At 43.8% G+C, this 21,447-nt stretch overlaps 2 protein-coding genes across 2 annotated transcripts; both read right to left on the bottom strand.

Annotated features, from left to right (window-relative positions):
* Window positions 1-617: 617 nt before the first annotated feature.
* On the bottom strand, window positions 618-3,730 carry LOC308661886 (uncharacterized protein). The gene is made up of 2 exons (XM_081317107.1): window positions 3,594-3,730; window positions 618-3,014 (listed from the first exon to the last, which is right to left on the bottom strand). The coding sequence occupies exon 2, from the start codon at window positions 2,496-2,498 to the stop codon at window positions 975-977; it is 1,524 nt and encodes a 507-aa protein (XP_081173233.1). The 5' UTR covers window positions 2,499-3,014; window positions 3,594-3,730; the 3' UTR covers window positions 618-974.
* Window positions 3,731-13,494: 9,764 nt separating this feature from the next.
* LOC308663794 (uncharacterized protein) lies at window positions 13,495-16,548 on the bottom strand. The gene is made up of 2 exons (XM_081320489.1): window positions 16,460-16,548; window positions 13,495-15,730 (listed from the first exon to the last, which is right to left on the bottom strand). The coding sequence occupies exon 2, from the start codon at window positions 14,871-14,873 to the stop codon at window positions 13,947-13,949; it is 927 nt and encodes a 308-aa protein (XP_081176615.1). The 5' UTR covers window positions 14,874-15,730; window positions 16,460-16,548; the 3' UTR covers window positions 13,495-13,946.
* Between the last annotated feature and the right edge of the window lie 4,899 nt (window positions 16,549-21,447).

The following is a 21,447-nucleotide window of genomic DNA, read 5'->3' as shown; positions in this document are numbered from 1 at the left end:
AAGAATGAATTCTCCCCTTTTAAGAAAATTAGCATCCCAGCTGGCTTTATACCTTGAACAGCAGTTTGTTATTCGTAAGAAAATCACGAGTTTTTCTTAACAAATTCAACCCAATGCATTCCTCAACTTAAAACATTTCATTTAGTGGCCCTCCTAGACATCAGGTTTCAATAACATCGACCATGATATCCTTCTGGACAAGCTTTCGAGACTGGAAATGGGAGCCACTGTATTACAGTGGTTCTACTTTAACCTCCATGGCGGGTCACAGTAGGTGTTGGCAGGAGAAGACCAGCTGAGATTTTGCACAGATTCATCTACTGCACCAATTTTCCATTGCAGACCCTACCTTATGAGACACAAACCCTGTGCTTAACTTCTCCAATTTAACTCCTCGCAAGGAGAACGATTACCAGTTTTGAGAAAAAATGGCACCAAGGATGAATGTAGTTAGTAAGGCTAGGAGACCTGGTTAATATCTACGTTGAAAAAAAAACAATAATCGCCTTTTTGGAACCCAGACCATCAGCCATTCTAGAGGTGCCCTGTATTTGCAGAGCAAGTACAGGTCAAATGTGGACGCTTTGAATTTTACCATTTGCTGTACATGGGGTTTATTAGTATCTGTATTGGGTTTTATTGCTGTAAACCGTGTCATCAAGAGTTGGGCTGCCATATGCATATTCTTCATAAATAAAAATACATACATACATATTTATATCCCCCTTTAGGATATGTAGAAATAAATCTAGACAGCAAGCATATCTAACATAGATCCAAGCGCCTATTCTCTGCCCAACACGGCAGTTCCTCTTGACTCTCTGAAAGGATATTGATTGCGCTGGGCAAGAGAAAGGAAGCTCAGATCTCCTTCAACATGTCTGATATGAATACATGTCTGACTAAAAAGAATCATGCAAGAAATTAAATGGTTAATTTCTTAGCTGGGTTCCCAATGAGACAAGAAACAAAGTTCAAGATTCCTCTACACACACCAAATTTTGACTCATGTGGAATTTCTTGTGTGTGATAAGGGAGGAATTCCGTGTGAAACACTGTCCACAATCTGGGCATTTGAATGGTTTCTCCCCTGTGTGTAACCTTACATGATTTATAAGGTTAGACCTAATACTAAAATCTTTTCCACAATCCGGACACTCATACGGTTTCTCCCCTGTGTGAGTCCTCCAGTGTACCACCAAGTCGTAATTCCGATAGAAACATTTCCCACACTCAACACACTCATATAGTTTCTCTCCTGTGTGAATTCTCTGGTGTTTCATCAGGTATGAATTCTGACTGAAAGTTTTCCCACAATCGAGACATTCATACGGTTTCTCTCCCGTGTGAGTCCTCTGGTGTTTCACCCGGTTGGAATTATGACTGAAACATTTCCCACAATACACACACTCATATGGTTTCTCTCCTGTATGAGTCCTCTGGTGTAACATCAGATGAGAATTCTGACTGAAACTTTTTCCACAATCCGGACACTCATACAGTTTCTCTCCCGTGTGAGTCCTCTGGTGTATCACCAAGTCAGAATTTCGAGTGAAACCTTTCCCACACTCGAGACACTGATATGGTTTTTCTCCTGTGTGAATCCTCTGGTGTATCACCAGGGCAGAATTCCAACTGAAACTTTTACCACAATCCAGACACTGAAATGGTTTCTCCCCTGTATGAGTCTTGTGGTGCTTCACCAGTTCAGACTTCCAACTGAAATTTTTCCCACACACCTGACACTCATACATTTTCTCTCCTGTATGATTTCTCTGGTGTACCACTAGGTTGGAATTACGAGAGAAACCTTTCCCACAATCAGGACACTCATATGGTTTTTCTCCTGTGTGAATTCTCTGGTGTTCCACCAGGTGTGAATTCCGACTGAAGCTTTTCCCACAATCCAGGCACTGATATGGTTTTTCTCCCGTGTGAGTTTTCCGGTGTTTCACCAAGTCAGAATTCCAACTGAATTCTTTCTGACAATCTGGACATACATACGGCTTATCTCCTGTGTGGGTCCTCTTATGTTTCAGAAGGTTGGAATTATAACTGAAACTTTTCCCACAGTCAGGACAATCAAAGGGCTTCTCTCCTGTGTGAGTTCTCTGGTGGACAAGCCGGTTGGAATTCTGCTTGAAAGTTTTCCCACAATCAGTGCACTCATATAGTTTTTCTCCTGTATGAGTTCTATGGTGTTTCACCAGGTTGCAATTCTGACTGAAACTTTTCCCACAATACAGACACTTATATGGTTTCTCTCCCGTGTGAGTCCTCTGGTGTATCACCAGCTTGGAATTATGCTGGAAACGTTTCCCACAATACAGACACTGATATGGTTTCTCTCCAGGGTGAGTCCTCTTGTGTCGCACCAGATTGGTTTGCATGCTAAATCTTTTGTCACAATGAGAGCACTGGTAGAGCTTCTTTTCGATCTGAGTCCTTCCATGAATCATGAGAGACCTCTTCTGAGTAAAGCTTTTGCCATACTCCATGCATTTGTATTGCTTTTGAAGGGGTAGATCCACTTGTTCATAATTAAGATGTTTATTTGCAATCTGTGTTTTCCCCACAATAGGCAATCTGTGCGGTTTTTCCAACACTGATATTTTTGGATTCTTGGAGGCCAAAAATATTTCTGATCTCTTGTCTGGTGGGTTTTTTTATTCAAGGCACTCTTTCCTTCCTCAAAGGCTTTAATGCTATTTGGCTATCCAATGTACCTTTTCATTCCCACTGACTTCCAAGGTATTTCCCACTTTTTCTTTCTTTGGAAATTATCCTCCTTGACTTCTCATGTAATGTTTCCTTGAGTTGCACTCTATTTTTTTTTCCAGCTCAAAACTGTCCTTGTAATTCTCTCCCTTGTTTCTCATTTGCTGAGGAAGAAGCAGAGTTTTTACACTTTCCGAAGGCAGTAGGGGAAAAAATTGATTGATGATTTGTTTTGCATTTTAATGCTGCTTCTCATTCTCTGTCGTCCAGAGTGCTCTTCTTGGCATCCTCTTTGTCTGTAAGATTCATATTAATGGGTTAGTTTCATTATTGTTTAAAGAATGGCTGCAGAACATGTGAAAGCAGCAAAAAAACACCCTTATATCACCATGAAAAAAAGAAACACCGAAATTCTAGTTTAATCTCTAATATTAATTATGATTCATTTGGCATACAGAAGACTAGCAAGATCCAAGTTCAAATATTGATTCAATCATAAGATTCTTTTTTCAATCAATCAATCCATCCGCTTTAAATCGCGCAGCCCCAGAGGACTAAAATTTGGGGAGAGCAAGATTATGCAGCAGCAGCCCGCATGTTTCCGCCTCGTTGCTTCGCTGCTCGACTTGCTCCCGGCTTCTCCTCCGACCTGCCCTCCACTCACCTTCCAGGAGCCGCTTCCACCCTGGAACTAGCACAAGAGGCTCCACCGACGCCATCCTCCTCCCTTCGGGGAGTCGAAAGAGGAAGTTCCTCTTTCCTTCGCCTCTTCTCCACGTCCTCTCTAGTAATACTCTCTATCGCTTCAACTCGTTTCGGCTCAGTCTACTCTCTCCCCCTCCCCTTAGAATAGTTCGTCCGCCGCCGTACCTTACCTGCTTTCTAGGCGCGAGTGTTGCTTCTTTGTAGAGCGCCATCTAGCGACAGAAGGCCGAAAGCCACGCCCGTCCTCCGGGCTTCCTTCTGTACCATCGAGTCGTATTCGACTCCCACCGAGCACGTCGGTAGCTTTTCTCCCTGAGGATCCATCCCGCAGCTTTTCCTTTGCAAGAAGCGGCGACTAAACCAAAGGAAAGCGCCCTTTGGCGGGTGGGGAGGGGGGATGGAAGTAGGAAAGCGCACCTCCCTTCGTTCAAGCCCCTTATCCCGCTGGGGAGGTGGAATACAAGATAATTTGAAATTTGCCTCTGCAATTTAGGGAAGGTGAAAGACTGAAGCTTGATCCCTTGTGTCTTCTGTGATTTTATTTTCTTTTACTTCCGTGTTTCGCTAACAAGCACCATATTTCCTACTGGTGCCCCATCCCTGCTAAGCAATGGAAATTCGGGCGCCAATTGCTGTCACTGTCAGAATCCATTTATATCACATTTATAAATGTATGTTTAAAACATTATTTCCCCCCCCCCAAACGGATTCTGCCATCTCCCGAGGAAGGAGGAGCAGATGTGGATTCAGCCTGCCTTAGGTTATTTCAAAGACCAAGGAAACCATTTGAACTAGGGGGATCAAAAGGGAAGGGGAGAGGAAAAAGGCAATAACCATAAAGATTCAAAGTTCCTTTTTTTCCCCCAGGAAAGGGTTGACACGAAGTAGAAGGATGGGGGCTGGTCAAATGGGGTTGAGGGAAGGGGGGCTGAACTGGGTACCCTTTATAAAATTTCAATTTGTAAAACCATACTAAGTCCTGTCTTGTATTCCCACAACCAAGCATGTCCTAGTAAAGATCCATTTTGGACTAGAACTGACTCCCAAGAGTTTTTGTCTTCCTAAGACGTGGTTTGGGGTGGGTCCTGACAGTAGACAGGACTTAGTATTGGGGTGGGTCCTGACAGTCACAATCCAAGAACTACCTATATTTCTTTTCCAAGCTCAGGAGAGGGCTGGAAGCGTCATTTCCCCCACTTCCGGACAGTTGGCATCCTGGCCAGCTTCATACCTTCAACAGCAGTTTGCTGTGCATCAGAAAATCATGACAGGTTTTCCTGGCAGAGGAGTTCAAGGCATTGCTGCAGATTAAGATCTTTTTCTAAGTGCAGCTGAAGAGGGCAATGAAAGGCTGGCAGCCTGGAACTTCAACTCGCCCCCAGCTTGCAGCTCGTGACTTTGCCACCCGCAGAAAGGGTTGTGCAGGAGAAAGTCACCTGGGGGCTTCTCGGTCTGGGTTCAGTCTGGGGCACAGCAACAAAATTGGACTGGTTGCAACTCTCATGGACTTTTTGGAGGCCTGGGGATAGACGGGGTACAGCCATTTTGTCCCTCCTAGACCTCTCATGAGGTTTCAATACTATTGACTGTGATATTCGTCTGGACCAGCTTTGGGAACTGGAAATGAGAGGCACTTTATTAAGGTGATTCTACTTCTGCCTATATGCCCAGTTCCAATTGGTGTGGGTAGAAGAGAGGCCGACTCCTAGGCCCTTGCACAGGGGTAGGCAACCTCGGCTCTTTTATGACTCATGGACTTCAACTCCCAGAATTCCTGAGTCAGCTATGCTGGGAGTTGAAGTCCATGAGTCATAAAAGAGCCGAGGTTGCCTACCCCTGCCCTTGCAGTTTGGGGTGCCCAGGGCTCAAGCCTTTCACTGCTCCTTTTTAACATAGATGTGAAACCGCTAGGAGACGCCATCCATTCTACAATACCCAACTATGTACAGGTAGTCCTTGACTTACAAAACTTCATTTACTGACCATTTGCTACCATTTTGTAAAGCCTTAGTAAGACCATACCTGGAATACTGTATCCAGTTTTGGTCAACACATTACAACAATACGTTGAAAAAGTCCAAAGTGGAACTAAGATGATGAAAGGCCTGGAGACTAAAACACATGAAGAACGGTTGCAAGATTTGGGTATGGCCAGTCTAGAGAAAAGAAGGACTAAGGGGGGACATGATACCACTATTCCAATATTTGAGAGGTTGCCACAAAGAGGAGGGGGGGGTCAACTCATTTTCCAAAGCACCAGAAGGCAGGACAAGAAACAATGGATGGAAACTAATCAAGGAGAGAAGCAACTTGGAATTATGGAGAAGCTTTCTCACAATACAAACAATTAATCAGTAGAACAACTTGCCTTCAGAAGTTTTGGGTGCTTCATCATTGGAGGTTTTTAAGAAAAGACTGGACAGTCACTTGTCTGAAACGGTATAGGGTCTCCTGCTTGAGCAGGGGGTTGGACTAGAAGACCTCCAAGGTCCCTTCCTATTTTATTCTAATTGATTGGTTGCATATATGGAGTTTATTGGTTACTGCACAGGGTTTTATTGCTCTAAGCTGTCCAGTTGCACAGAGTTGGGCTGCCATATGCATTTTCTTAATAAATAAAAATACATACATATTTATATCCCACCTTTATTATATGCAGAAATAACTCAAGATGGCAAACATAAATAAGAGACAGCCAAGCTGTTTTTCTCTGGCCCAGCACAGCAGTTTCCCTCAACGCTGGGAAAGGGAATGACCTCATTGGTCCACAAAAAGGAAGCTCAGATCTCCTGCCTCTTGTGTGAGACTAAGACACATTTGACTAAAAAGAATAAGGCAAGAAATTAAATGGTTAATTTCTCAACTGGGTGTCGAATGAGAGAAATAAAATTCAACACTCCTCTACACGCATCAAATTTTGCTTCATGTGGAATTTCTTGTGTGCGGTAAGAGAGGAATTTTGTGTGAAACACTGTTCACAATCTGGACATTTGAATGGTTTCTCCCCTGTGTGTAACCTTACATGATTTATGAGGCTAGATCTAATGCTAAAATCTTTCCCACAATCCGGACACTCATACGGTTTCTCCCCTGTGTGAGTCCTCCAATGTATCACCAAGCCAGAATTCCAAATGAACCTTTTCCCACATTCGGGACACTCATATGGTTTTTCTCCTGTGTGAATTCTCTGGTGTTTAACCAGGTAGGAATCCTGACTGAAACCTTTCCCACAAAACAGACATTCATATGGTTTCTCTCCTGTGTGAGACCCCTGGTGTAACATCAGGTGAGAATTCCGACTGAAACTTTTTCCACAATCCAGACACTCATACAGTTTCTCTCCTGTGTGAGTCCTTTGGTGTATCACCAAGTCAGAATTTCGAATGAAACTTTTCCCACACTCGAGACACTCATATGGCTTTTCTCCTGTGTGAGTCCTCTGGTGTATCACTAGGGTGGAGTTGCAATTGAAACTTTTACCACAATCCAGACACTGATACGGTTTGTCCCCTGTGTGAGATCTCTGGTGTATTACCAGGTAGGAATTCCGACAAAAACCTTTCCCACAATCTGGACATTTATATGGTTTCTTTTCTGTATGAGTCCCACGGTGTTGCACAAGATGGGAATTTTGATTGAAACGTTTCCCGCACTCCAGACACTCATACGGTTTTTCTCCTGTGTGAATCCTCTGGTGTATCACCAACTTGGAATTCTGCTGGAAACTTTTCCCACAATCTGGACACTCATATGGTTTCTCTCCTGTGTGAGTCTTCTGGTGTTCAACCAGGTTGGAATTCCGACTGAAACTTTTCCCACAATCCGGGCACTCATATGGTTTTTCTCCTGTGTGAGACCTCTGGTGTACTTCCAACTCAGAATTCCAGATAAAACCTTTCCCACAATCTGGACATTTATATGGTTTGTCTCCTGTGTGAGTCCTCTGGTGTATCAGCAGCTTGGAATGATGCAGAAAACGTTTCCCACAATAAAGACACTCAAATGGTTTCTCCCCAATGTCAGTTCTCTTGTGTCTCACTAGAGTGCTTTGCATGCTAAATCTTTTGCCAGATTGGAGCAATGGTAGAGCTAATCTCCAGTGTGGATCCTTCCATGAATCATAAGGGAGCTGTTCTGAGTAAAAGTTTGGCTGCTCTCCAAACATTTGTATAGCTTTTCTCTGGGTAGATCATCTCACCGATGGTCTGCAATCTGTTTTTCTGACAATAGGCAGTCTGTGGGTTTTTCCAACAGTGATATTCTTGGATTCTTCCGGAGGCTAAAAATATTTCTGATCTAGACAGTTGCTTGTCTGAAATGGTATAGGTTCTCCTGCTTGAGCAAGGGGCTGGACTAGAAGACCTCCAAGGTTCCTTCCTACTCTACTCTACTCTTATTCTCTTCTGTTCTCTTCTATTCTTACCTGGGGCTGCTTTGATTCAAGCCACTCTTTCCTTCCTCAAAGGCCTTAATTAATGCCTGCCCATTCTGGATATCCAAAGTACCCTTTCCTCCCCACTGACTTCCAGGTATTTCCCACTTTTTCTTTCTTTGGAAATTATCCTCCTTGACTTCTCATGTAATGCTTTCTTGAGTTGCACATACTCTATTTTTTTCCAGCTGAAAACCTTGTTGTTGTAGTTCTCTCCATTGTCTCTCATCAGCTAAGGAAGGAGAAGAGTTTTTACACTTTCTGGAAGAAGTGGAACAGATTTTGATTGATGCTTTGTTTTACATTTTAATGCTGCTTCTCATTTTCTGTTGTCGAGAGTGCTCTTCTTGGCATCCTCTTTGTCTGTAAGATCCATATTAATGGGTTAGTTTAATTATTGTTTTAAAAACGGCTTCAGTACATATGAAAGGAGCAAAAATATCCCATATATTACTATGAAAAAACAAACATCAAAATTCTAGTTTAACCTGTAACATTATGATTCATTTGGCATGCGGAAGACTAACAGATCCAAATATCAACTCAATCAGAAAATTCTGTTTGGCTTCAGTAAATCACATGTACAGTGTATTCAGAAAGTGTCCAAAGTATTCAGACCCTCTTCACTTCTATCAATTTTGTTATGCTGCAGACTGATTCTACACTTGTTGAAATTCATTTTTGCTCATTAATCTACACTCTTATTGACAAAGTGAAAACAGAATTTTAAAAATGTTTGTAAATTTATTAAAAAGACAAAAACTGAAATATCACATCGACATAAGTATCCAGACCCTTCACTCAGTACTTGGTGGAAGCGCCTTTGGCAGCAACTACAGCCTTGAATTTTTTGGTTACGTGAGAAGTTTTGCACACCTGGATTGGGGGATTTTCTGCCATTCTTCCTTGCAAATCCTCTCAAGCTCAGACAGATTGGATGGTGATCATTGGTGGACAGCCATTGCCAGGTCCTTCCAGAGATGTTCAAGTCAGGCCTCTGGCTGGGCCACTCTGGGAGATTCACAAAGTTGTCCCTAAGCCACTCCTGTGTTGTCTTGGCAAAGCTTCTCATGTCATAACCAAAAAAAAGAAAATTGCTGCCAAAGGTGCTCCAACAAAGTACTTAGTGAAGAGTCTGAATAATTACACCACTGTGATTTCAGTCTTTTTGTTTTTAATAAATTTACAGAAACTTCTCAAATTCTGTTTTCACTTTGTACATAGATTAATGAGGGGAAAAATGAATTTCAACAACTGTAAAATCAGGCTGCAGCATAACAAAATTGACATAAGTGAAGGAGGTCCGAGTACCTTCTGAATGCACTATATATGGATGCCGATTGACACGGAAACACACTTCAAAGAATTGATTCGTGTAAAGAATTCTGTGTATTGCAATCTGCAAAAGGCAGTCAACTCAATCATTTTGACCTCATTTTGAAAGCGGGAGGGGGGGGACGCTAACAGATGAAATGGTGCCCAAATCCCACGGGAGATTTAAACCATCCGTTTTGCACCATGAAACTCCTCGCTTGCCAAGAAAACAACATGTCAAAAAACAAATCACAAGGAATCAAGTGTTACGTGAAGGCTGGGGGAGATGGGCGGTTAAAAAAACATGAAAAAAGACGTTTTAAATGTCCCAAATCTCCCAGCAGAAAATGACGGGCAGCAGTTTTAAACGATGCGGCATAAGGGCAATAATAGCATTTGGGGAGAGAAAGAGTAGGCAGCTGCAGCTGGCATGCTTCAGCCTCGTTGCTTGTTCTGCTTCCACGCCGTGGAGGAAACCAAACAGCCCGCCTTGCTCTCGGCTTCTCCTCCGATCTGCCCTCCACTCACCTCCCAGGAGCCGCTTCGACTCTCGGAACCGCACAAAAGGGGCCACCGACGCCATCGCCCTCCCGCGGGAGAGCCGGAATCCGGAGTTCCTCCTCCCCTCCACATCCCCTCTAGCAATCCAAGACTCTATCGTTTCGATTCGTTCCAGCTCGGCCTCCCTCCCTCCCGTGCAATGTCAATACTAGCGATGCGGCTGCTGTTATATACTGTATTCGCGGCTTTTCTAGGCACGACTGATGCTTCTTTCTAGAGCGCCATCTAGCGACGAAAGGTTGAAAAATCACGCTCGGTCCTACCCTGAAAGCCTTTGGTTTCACTGCTTTCGTACTTCCTTATCTGCCGTCGAGTCGCATTCGACTCCCAACGAGCTCGTCGATCGCTTTCCTCCCTGAGGATCTGTCCCAGGGGGTAGGCAACCTTGGCTCTTTTATGACTCTTTCATGACCCGTGGACTTCTGGGATTTGAAGTCTTGAAAGAAAGGGATGAGAATAGATCAGGGGTAGGCAACCTTGGCTCTTTTATGACTCTTTCATGACCCGTGGACTTCTGGGATTTAAAGTCTTGAAAGAAAGGGATGAGAATAGATCAGGGGTAGGCAACCTTGGCTCTTTTATGACTCTTTCATGACTCGTGGACTTCTGGGAGTTGAAGTCCTGAAAGAAAGGGATGAGAATAGATCAGGGGTAGGCAACCTTGGCTCTTTTATGACTCTTTCATGACCCGTGGACTTCTGGGAGTTGAAGTCCATGAGTCATAAAAGAGCCAAGGTTGCCTACCCCTGATCTATCCTCATCCCTTTCTTTCAGGTCTCCCAAGAGGGACATCATGTCCCTCTTGCTGCATCTGCATCAAAGGAAAGTGTCTTAGGGGGAAAAATGACGTACAACAGCAAATCAGAACATGGGCCTCCCTTGGGGGGGGGGGCTAGTGAAGATTGTTCCAGCCAGTTTTTTGTCTTGCGCGCTGCAATATAACTCCTCGAAATCTGCCTCTGCAAATGATTGAAGCTTGACCCCTACTTTAGCTTCAAAATATTAGCCAAGTCCTGAGCCCTAAAAGTTCATGACATTCTTGGTTGTGTGTGTGTGTGGGGGGGCTAAACGGTTGCCAGCTCCATCCTGTTAATAGAACAAAGAAACATGGAACAACTCAGAAGCGCCCACTGGCATTGCCGCTGAGACACATCTAAGACAGGAGGTAGACATGAACTTCCTGTCTGTATTATTGGGGAGTCTAAATCTTGCTAGTGGTCTTCCATAAACAAAGAACTAGCTTTTCCCTGTAAGCATCAGTTTAAGAGAGGCACAGCAAAAGCTTGAAAGCAGGTTTTTGTTTCTATGCATTTGGTTTTAATATGGTTTTTGAGTAAATTAAGAGATTGGGACCCAGCTAAAATTTCTCATAACGCAGGTGGCTACGTAAATATTTTAAATAAATCAGAAGAAAAAGGAATGAATGAATGAATCCACTGAGGCTACCCATCTGCAATTTGCTTGAGGCACTGAAGAGCTATTCATTCATTCATTCATTCATTCATCAAATTTATATGCTGCTATGCATCTATCTATCTATCAAATCTATCATCTATTAAATTTATATGCTGCTAATCCTGAGGTTAACCTCTCCAATTTAACTCCTTGCCAGGAGAAAGATGATCATTTTTAAGCAAAGTCCACTGGGAAAATCTGCAAAATGAGTGATGGGGAAAGGGTATCCCACCCACATAAGAGAAAAGAGAGGTGGGGCCACACCAGAGAGAGTTAGGAAGGCCATGTCAGAGCAGCAAACTCGAGATATTCAGCAAGGAGTACATCATGCTGCCCCCTCACTGGCCCACAGACTGTGCCATTGAGATCTTGCCTGGAGCGAAACTCCCTAAGCCAGGGGTGTCAAACTCAATTTCATTGAGGGCCGCATCAGCATTGCGGTTGCCCTCAGGGGGCCAGGTGGGTATGGCCAGGGTGGGCGTGGCCTACTGGGTGGGCATGGCTAGAGTGCAAATGGCCTACTGGGTGGGCGTGGCCAGCTCTACATCGTTCGCATCAAGGGTGTCTATGGGGGCCTGGGCAGGAGTGGGACAGATCTGAGGGTCTCTGGCAGAAGGAGGGTCTCTGGGCCAGGGCCAAGGCAGTGGGGGCCGTTCCCTCACTGTTTCCAGGATGGCTTCGCGGGCCGCATGAAACCACTTCGCGGGCCGCATCCGGCCCCCGGGCCTTGTGTTTGACATGTCTGCCCTAAGCTGAAAATGTATCCCATGACCCTAAGGGAGATGACAGAGCTGAGGGACTAACTACATTGATAAGAAGTTACTAAGTCCAAATGCCTTTGGACCACAAGGCATTTAGCTGATGTTTTTATGCAACTTATAAATGAGGTGCTGCATGAACATTTATACAAGGGGGGGGGGTCTTTTGGTATACCTGGCTGACATCCTTATTTGCTCTGAGACAAAGAATGAATGTGTGAAACACATGCGACAGGTGCCAAGAAATCTTTTGGATGCTAAGCTATATGCCAGGTTGTCAAAATGCAAGTTCCACAAGACAAACTTAGATTAGCTAAGCTACAGAGTGTCATGCAAAGGAGTAGAGTTGGACCTGGGAAAGGTGAAAGCCATCTTGGAATGTCAAGCCCCCCTCCCGCCCCATAAACAACTACAAAGCTTTTGGGGGTTTGCAAACTTTTACAGACAACTTATCCCATCCTTCACAAAGATTGCCCTACCAATCATCATTGGCATCCTTCAGTCTCGAGAGACTATGGCAGGGGTAGGCAACCTTGGGTCTTTGATGACTTGTGGACTTCAACTCCCAGAATTCCTGAGCCAGCATGGCTCAGCTTGGAAACCTCTCCCTTTTCCCCTCAGCTGGCTCAGGAATTCTGGGAGTTGAACTCCATGAGTCATCAAAGACCCAAGGTTGCCTACCCCTGGACTACGGTATCGTGCTCTGGAAAGAGGTCCTAAAGCAGCATCTGGTGTGGCTGAAAAGGCCTATTTGAGAGTGGCAGTCCCTTCCACACTTGAGGGCAGTTACAATCTGTCCCCTGTTCAACCCCCAGATTTCGCTGGTTCCGGGACTGCCTTTGCCTCAGCCTGCTGCACAAGTGTCTCTTTGAATTGGAGGCGGCCATGCTGCGTCTTTAGCCTCCAAGCTGAGCGACCGGAGGTCAAGGTTCCCCAGCTGTTATTGTCCATTCCCAAGGCCTTTAGATTCCCTACCAATCACGGGGCTGCTAAAAACTGGGCGGGAAGAGGGAGGAAAGCCTTAGCCGAGCAAGCCCGTGAACTGGGCGATGGAATGCCAAGCGGCAGGTGAAAAATTAAAGGGGCTGTTCGTGGCTGGGCCAGTTTGAAAACACCCAAACCCAGAAGTGACATTTGTGATTCAAGTGGATACCAGTGAGGTGGCTGTGCGGACAGTTCTCCAGCAGAGCCAAGGGGGCCAAGGGCATGAACATAGTAGGCCAGAAGCCTGGTTAACTTTTAATTTGGACAAAAGCAAGAATCAGCTTTTCGAAATTCCCAGACCGTCAAAATCTGATTTTAATGGGGGTTTTATTTGACAGGGGCACATACAATTTTTTTCTTTTTAAATTTGTTTTAACTTTTGTAATCGGTTTTTTAATCTACCCTGTAAACCGCCCTGAGTCCTTCGGGAAAGGGCGGTATAGAAATGTAATAAAATAAATAAATAATAAAATAAAATACCATCAACCTTGCTAGAAATGCCTTGCAGTTGCAGACCAAGTACATGTTAAATGAGGCGGCTTTGCATTTTGCCTTGCAATATATGGGATTTATTGGTTTCTGTATTTTATTGCTGTAAATCATGTGGAGTCACCACGAGTCGGGCTGCCATATACATTTTCTTACTAAATATACATACCCCACATTTATTATATGTAGAAATTACTCAAGATGGGAAACATACCTAATACAGATCTAAGCTCGCTTTCTCTGGCCCAGCATGGCAGTTCCCTTCGACGCCATGAAGGGGAACGACCACAGTGGGCCAAAAGAAGTCCAGATCTCCTCCCTTCATGTTTAATAATAAGACATGCTTGACTTAAAAAAAAAGCATGCAATAAATTAAATTAATTTCTCAGCTGAGCTTCCGATATGAGACAAGAAATGAAATTCAATATTCCTCTGCAAAGATCATGTGTTAATTCCTCATGTGGAATTTCTTCTCTGATGAGGGAGGAATTTTGTGTGAAAAACTGTCCACAATCTGGGTATTTGAATGGTTACTCCCCTATATGTAACCTTACATGATTTATAAGGCTAGATCTAGTACTGAAATCTTTCCCACAATCCGGACATTCATATGGTTTTTCTCCTGTGTGAGTCCTCTTGTGTATCACCAGGGTGGAATTGTGACTAAAACATTTCCCACAATCTGGACACTCATATGGTTTTTCTCCTGTGTGTGTCCTCTTGTGTGTCACCAAGTCAGAATTTCGATGGAAATCTTTCCCACAATCAGAACACTTATATGGTTTCTCTCCTGTGTGAATCCTCTGGTGTACCACAAGTTCCGAATTCCAATTGAAACTTTTCGCGCACTCTGGACACTCATGCAGTTTCTCTCCCATGTGATTCCTCTGGTGTATCACCAGGTTGGAATTGTTACTGAAATCTTTCCCACAATCTGGACATTCATACGGTTTTTCTCCTGTGTGAGTCCTCTTGTGTATCACCAGGGTGGATTTGTGACTGAAACTTTTCCCACAATCCGGACACTCATATGGTTTTTCTCCTGTGTGTGTCCTCTTGTGTATCACCAAGTCGGAATTTCGATGGAAACCTTTCCCGCAATCCGAACACTCATATGGTTTCTCTCCTGTGTGAATCCTCTGGTGTACCACAAGTTCTGAATTCCAATTGAAACTTTTCCCACAATCTGGACACACATGTGGTTTCTCTCCCGTATGAGTCCTCTGGTGTCTCACCAGCTTGGAATTCTGACTGAAACTTTTCCCACAATCCAGACACTCATATGGTTTCTCTCCCATGTGAATCCTCTGGTGCCTCACCAGCTTGGAATTATGACTGAAAGTTTTCCCACAATCCAGACACTCATATGGGTTCTCTCCTCTGTGAGCCCTCTGCTGTCTCACAAGCTTGGAATTCTGACAATCTGAAAACTCAGACAGTTTCTCTTCCATGTGCATTGTCTGGTGTTTCACCAGGTGGGATTTGTGACTGAATTTTTCTCAGAATTCAGATACTCATATGGTTTTACTCCTGTGTCAGCCCTCTGGTGTGTCACCAGGTTGGAATTCTGACTGAAACATTTCACACAATACACTCATATGTTTTTTCTCCAGTGTGAATCCTCTGGTGTATCATCAGGGCAGAATTCCAAGTGAAACTTTTCCCACAAAGAGGTCATTTAAAGAGTTTCTCCCCAGTGTGAATACTCTTGTGTCTAACCAGTTGCACTCCAACCATTTGTATGGCTTTTCATGAGGTGGATTGATTTATGCATAAATCAGATGTGATCTGCAATCTGTGTTTTCCCCAAAATAGGTCATCTGTGGGGGGGTTTTCCCCAACAGTAATATATTGATGAGGCGGCCAAAAATATTTCTGATCCCTTATCTGGTGGTGCTTTGATTTAAAGAAACTATTTCCTTCCTTGAAGTCTTTCATTAATGCCTTTAGCTATCCAAGTGACCTTTTCCTTCCCACTGATTTCCAGCCATTTCCCACTTTTTCTGAATTTGATAATTATATTGTTTTACCTTTTTATGCAGTATGTCCTTGAGCTCCACATAATCTATTTTTTCTACCTGAAAACTCTGTTCCTGTTATTCTCTCCCTTATCTCTATTAGCTAAGGAAAGAGAAGAATTTTAACACTTTCTGGAAGAAGTGGAAAAGATTTTGATCGATGGTTGTTTTTTTTTGCATTTTAATGCTGCTTCTCATGGTCTGTTCTCCAGAGTGCTCTTCTTGGTATCCTCTTTGTCTATAAGATTCACATTAATGGGTTAGTTTCATTATTGTTTAAAAAATTGCTGCAGAACCTGTGAAAAGAGCAAAAAATCATCCATGTATTACTATGAAAAAGCAAACATATCAAAATGCTGGTTTAACGTCTAACATTCATTATGATTCATTAGGCACATAGAAGACTAGCAAAAACCAAGTTCAAATATCCACTTATATTTCAAATCATGAAATTCTCATTGGCTTGAGTAAATCACAATTATCATTGCAAACTGATATTAAAATAACTGAAAATGCTTAGGTTTACATAGATAACACATATACCCCCACAAAAATACACATCTATAAATTTATGGATGTAGAAGATCTTTGTTTATTTCAGTCTTCAAAATGATTCAGAAGTGGATTCCCTCAATTTGTTGGATCTAAGTTTAGAAAGCTGGGGACGCTAACAGATGAAATGGTGCCCAAATCCTATACGCGAGATTGAAAGCATCCCTTTTGCCCATGAAACTCCGCACTTGCCAGGAAAACAACCGGTCGATAAAATCACAACGAATCGTGTTACGCGAAGGCCGAGGGAGATGGGTGGTTAAGAAATATGAAAAATATATAAAGATTTCTTGAAATCTCCCAGCAGAAAGCAGTTTAAACCGTGCAGCACCAGAGTAATAACATTCGGAGAAAGAATTTGCAGCAGCAGCCGACATGTTTCAGCCTCGTTGCTTGCTCTGCTTCCACGCAATGGAGGAAACCAAAGAGCCCGACTTGCTCCCGGCTTCTCCTCCGACCTGCCCTCCACTCACCTCCCAGGAGCCGCTTCGACCCTCGAGACAGCGGAAGAAGCACTAGCGACGCCATCATCCTCCCCCGGGTGGCCGGAAGAAGAAGTTCCTCTGCCCTTCTCCAAAATCCTCTCTAGCAATCCAATACTCTATCGTTTCAACCCGTTCCATCTCACCCTCTACCCTTGGGGTCTTCAAACGTGGCCCTTTTATGACTTGTGGACTTCAACTCCCAGAATTCCTCAGCCAGCATGCCTGGCTTTAGAATTCTGGGAGTTGAAGTCCACGGGTCATACCCGTTCAGTAGACTCGCAATGCCACTACTTTTACTGTATTCACTGCTTATTAGGCACGAGTGTCGCTCATTTGTAGAGCGCCATCTAGTGATATAAGGGTGAAAAACACGCTCGTTTTGTTTCTACCCTAACGCGTTTAGAGTAGAGTAGAGTAGCAAAGTTGCAAGGGATCTGGTAGGTCATTTAGTCCAACCCCCGGCCCAGGCAGGAGACCCTACTACACCATTTCTGATAGATGGCAGTCCAGTCTCCCACAACTTCTGAAGGGTCAGCAGCTATCCGAAGAACGTGAGGTTCCAAGCGGGCAAATCAGGAGACTCAAGCAGAGGCTTCCAAGTCAAACAGAACTTTATTTGGCCAAGTGAAGTTGCTGGGTGGAACACTGTCTGAAACGCTGGCAGCTGCATTCAGAAGTGCCACAAAGTGGTCAGTTAGGTGCTTCTATTTATATACAGGTCACCAGCAACCACAAGGTGACACTTATTGGCACACAGAATGTTAACCAATCATCTTTCATTACTTTCCCGCGTCTCTGGGTCTGTGTAGGTGACCTTCCTGTCTTCACAAAACGGCATCCCTAAGGCAAGCAGTGTACAGAAGCAAACATGGCAGTCATTAGGCTAACAACAAGAATACCCTTTTGTACAATCCCTATAGTTCCATCGGTTGATTGTTCTCAGAAAATTTCTCCTTATTTCTAGGTTGAATCTCTTCTTGATCATTTCCATCTGTTATTCCTTGTCTGGCCTTCAGGTGCTTTGGAAAATAGATTGACCCCCTCCTGCTATCATGTCTCTTCACTAGTCTAGCCATGATCCCTCCTTTCTGGGACAGCTCCTCAGTTATTGGAAGACTGCTATCATGTCTCCCTTGATCCTTTCTTTACTAGACTAGACATGCCCAGTTCCTGTAACTGCTGTCCATATGTTTTGGCCTCCAGTCCCTTAATCATCTTTGTTGCTCTTCTTTGGACTTTTTCTAGAGTCTCAACATCTTTTTTATAGTGTGGTGACCAAAACTGGTTGTAGTACTCCAAGTGTGGTCTTACTAAGGGTTCAGCCTGTTAGAATAGAATAATGAAACATGGGAGCAACCCAGGAGTGCCCACTGGCACTGCCTCTGAACCACATCCAACACAGGAGGCAGATATGACCTGTATTATGTCTGTATTGTTGGGGAGTCTAAATCTTGCTAGGTGGCAGAATTGCTCAGAGCAGCTTTCCCAGTTCCCAGCTTCATTACCTTTCAGCCTCATTATTCCCAAGCAAAACACTTAGAGGGGAAAAAAGCTGGTCTAAAGCTTCCTGCCCTGCATGCTGTGATAAAATCCAAAAGTACTTCAAGAAAGTATCAGTTTAAGGGCGCACATCTTTATGAAAACCATGTCATTCTAAGATTTGTATAGTCATTTCTTTCCCATAAACTTTTCAGTTTGAATTTCAGTTGAATTGTACAGTTCATACATTATGTGAAATGTGGAAAAAATTCCTAAGTGATTTCTCTTGGTCTCAATTTATTTTACCTGGCATTTTACAAGGGGTGTGTAGATGTTCTATAGCCTCTGTATACCTGGAAGTGTTGGGGATAAGATTATACAGATGCAGATATACCTAGAGAGATACAAATGCACACATCTACAAATGTATATATAGAGAGAATCCATGTGTATTTTAGCCTGAATAATGTCCCAAAATTGTTACGGTCCAACCCTCTGCACTAATCTTAGAGATGTGGGGGCTTTAACAGAAATGATGCCTAAAGCCTCTGCAAGATTTGAACCAACAGGTTTGCCCATGGACATCCTCAGCTGCAAATAAAGGCAGAAAGTACTGTCCACAGCCCCTCTGGTGACATCCCCATTCAAGTAGTCCTCACTTACTGACCACATTTGGGAGTGGCTCCAGTGTCATTAAGAAACCCAATCATTAAGTTTCATGTAACATGAACTTACATCTGCTCCTCTGCCGTTGTTAAGCTAATCACTGTGGGTTGTTAAAGGCACTTTCACATGACTGTGACTGGCAACCTCTTGCCACCATCCCCTTGTCAGAAGCTGGCTGGGAAGGTCACAAAAATGGGATCATAAATGTGCACCAGTTGGCAGCACCCAGATTGGTGCAACTCCTTTTCCTGCACCTATAGAACTACAGGAAGTGCTGTCACTGAATAAGTGCCACGATAGCCACAAATATGTGGAACAGCTTTGTGTGTTCTTTTACAGTGCTGTAGTAACTTTGAAGGCTCAGGGAACAAATGTAAGCGAGGATTGCCTATAGCAGGGGTAGGCAACCTTGGCTCTTTTATGACTCGAGGACTTGGTGGAGCAGTGGGCTAATGCCTCCTTAAGTAACACCAGCTGCCTGCAATTAGTGCAGGTTCGAGTCCCGCCAGGCTCAAGGTTGACTCAGCCTTCCATCCTTCCGAGGTAGGTAAAATGAGGACCCAGATTGTTGGGGGCAATAAACTGACTTTGTAAAAATGCCGCTTGGGGCCCCCGAAAGCCCTAGTAAGCAGGCATATACATAGAATGAAGGCTATTGCTAAGCACATTGATTTGTGCTTCTTAGATTGTAAGCCGCCCTGAGTCTTCGGAGAAGGGCGGGATATAAATGGGATAAAAAAAAAACTTCAACTCCCAGAATTCATTCCTGAGCCAGCATGATTCTGGGAATTGAAGTCCACGAGTCATAAAAGAGTCAAGGTTGCCTACCCCTGAACCTCACAAAGGATCCTCTGTTACCAATCTGTATGGCTGCATGATAATCCTCTGCTACCATTTCTATGTAATAAAACGGAATTTCTAACATTCTCAATAGCTATTTTTTAATAAATTAGTGGGTTAACCTCAGTTGAACCTGGTTAATATACTGATGGGGCTCCAATAGGAAATACTGTGCTTGTTAGACAAACATGGAAATAAAAGAAAGTAAAGTCCCCAAAGAGACCAGTCACATATTGTTGCAAACAAAACAACATGTCTACAAAATCCCAAGGAATCAATCTTAATCTGAAGGAGACTCTTTAAATCTTCCAACCAGCAGAGAATGGTGGGCATCAGTTTTAAGGACTGCAGCACAAGTGCAATAAAATCTGGGGTGGGAAGCAATACACAGCAGCCGACCACTTTCAGCCTAGTTGATTCTCTGCTTTTACACCGTGGAGGGAACCAAACAGCCTGACTTGCTCCCGGCTTCTCCTCTGACCTGTCCTAAACTCACCATCCACCTGATGCTAATTCCCCAAAACTACCTTTGCAACTGAGGGAAGTTTAAAAAGAGTGATGCTTAACCCTACTCAGCTTCAGAAACATATGAAGAACAGTTGCAGGATTTGGGTTTGGCCAGTCTAGAAGATAAGGACTGGGGGAGGGGGAGGGGGAGGGGGGGAAGAGAAACATGATAACAATATTCCAGTATTTGAGGGGCTGCCACAAAGAGGAGGGGGTCAATTTGTTTTCCAAAGCACCCGATGAGAAACAATGGATGGAAACTAATCAAGGAGAGAAGCAACCTGGAATTAAGGAGAAACTTCCTAACAGTGAGGATAATTAACCTGTGGAACAGCTTTGCCTTTAGAAGTCGTGGTGAAGAAACCAGACAGTCACTTGTCTGAAATGGTATAGGATCTCTTGCTTCAGCAGGAGGCTGGACTAGAAGACCTCCAAGGTCCCTTCCAGCTCCATTCTGATTGATTGATTCAATTGGAAATGGCAACTCAGCTACCAAGGTGCTGCCGCCATCTGACTGATGGATTTCGAGGCCCTGGTGTTCTTTTAGGGCTCCATCTAGTGACACAGGGGTGAAAATACAATCATTCTGTCTCTATCTGATGTTTCTAAGATTTTTTTTTTAATTAAGAGCTGTTTTCCTTTCTTAGCGACACATCCGTAACTTTTCCCTAAGACCATCTAGCCCTAGTCTGTCCTTTTGGGTCTCGCAGGGATGCCCTCATTGTCACTGCAACTAAGCCAAGAGCTTCTTTTGCTGGAACTAAACCAGGGGTAGGCCACCTTGGCTCTTTTATGACTCGTTGACTTCAACTCCCAGAATTCCTGAGCCAGCCAGCTCAGGAATTCTGGGAGTTGAAGTACACGAGTCATAAAAGAGCCAAGGTGGCCTACCCCTGAACTAAACCAATGGAAAGCATCCGTGGGGGGAAACACAATGTGTGTTTTCCAACAATGTGTGTTTCTCCCCCAACAAGAAAGTGCACCCCCTTTAGGGGATCATTGGAGAGTCTTCCATCCGGTTCTTTGTCTTGGGGGTGTAGGATAACGCCCCAAAACTACCTTTGCAACTGAAGGAAGTTTGAAGAGTGAAGCTTGACCCTACTTTAGCTTCACAAGATTAACCAGGTGCTTCATCATAAAAGTTGACAAAGGTCTTGTCTGTATGTGCAGCCTTAAACGCTTGTCAGCTTCATTCCATTAATAGTAGGATGAAATACGGGACAAAACCTTGAAGCACCCACCCATATTGCTTCCAAACACATCTAGAGGAGAGATATTATTTTCCCATCTGCATTCTTGCAGGGCCTAAATCTCACTAGAGGGCGAAATTCCTCTGAGCAGCCTTCCCAATTTCCAGAAGAGTTTGATTCTGGCATTGAATATTCCCAGGCAGTTTGGGCAAAACATTTGGAGAGCGCTAGTTTGCAGAAAGCTGATCTAAAGATTCCTGCGCTTTAGTAGCTGGCTCTCAATTCTTCACCTGG

Source organism: Vipera berus, assembly GCF_964194415.1.
Source record: "Vipera berus genome assembly, chromosome: 2".
Lineage (NCBI taxonomy): Eukaryota > Metazoa > Chordata > Lepidosauria > Squamata > Viperidae > Vipera > Vipera berus.
The sequence above is the reverse complement of the archived record's forward strand: the minus strand, read 5'-3'. Positions and strand labels throughout refer to the sequence as shown.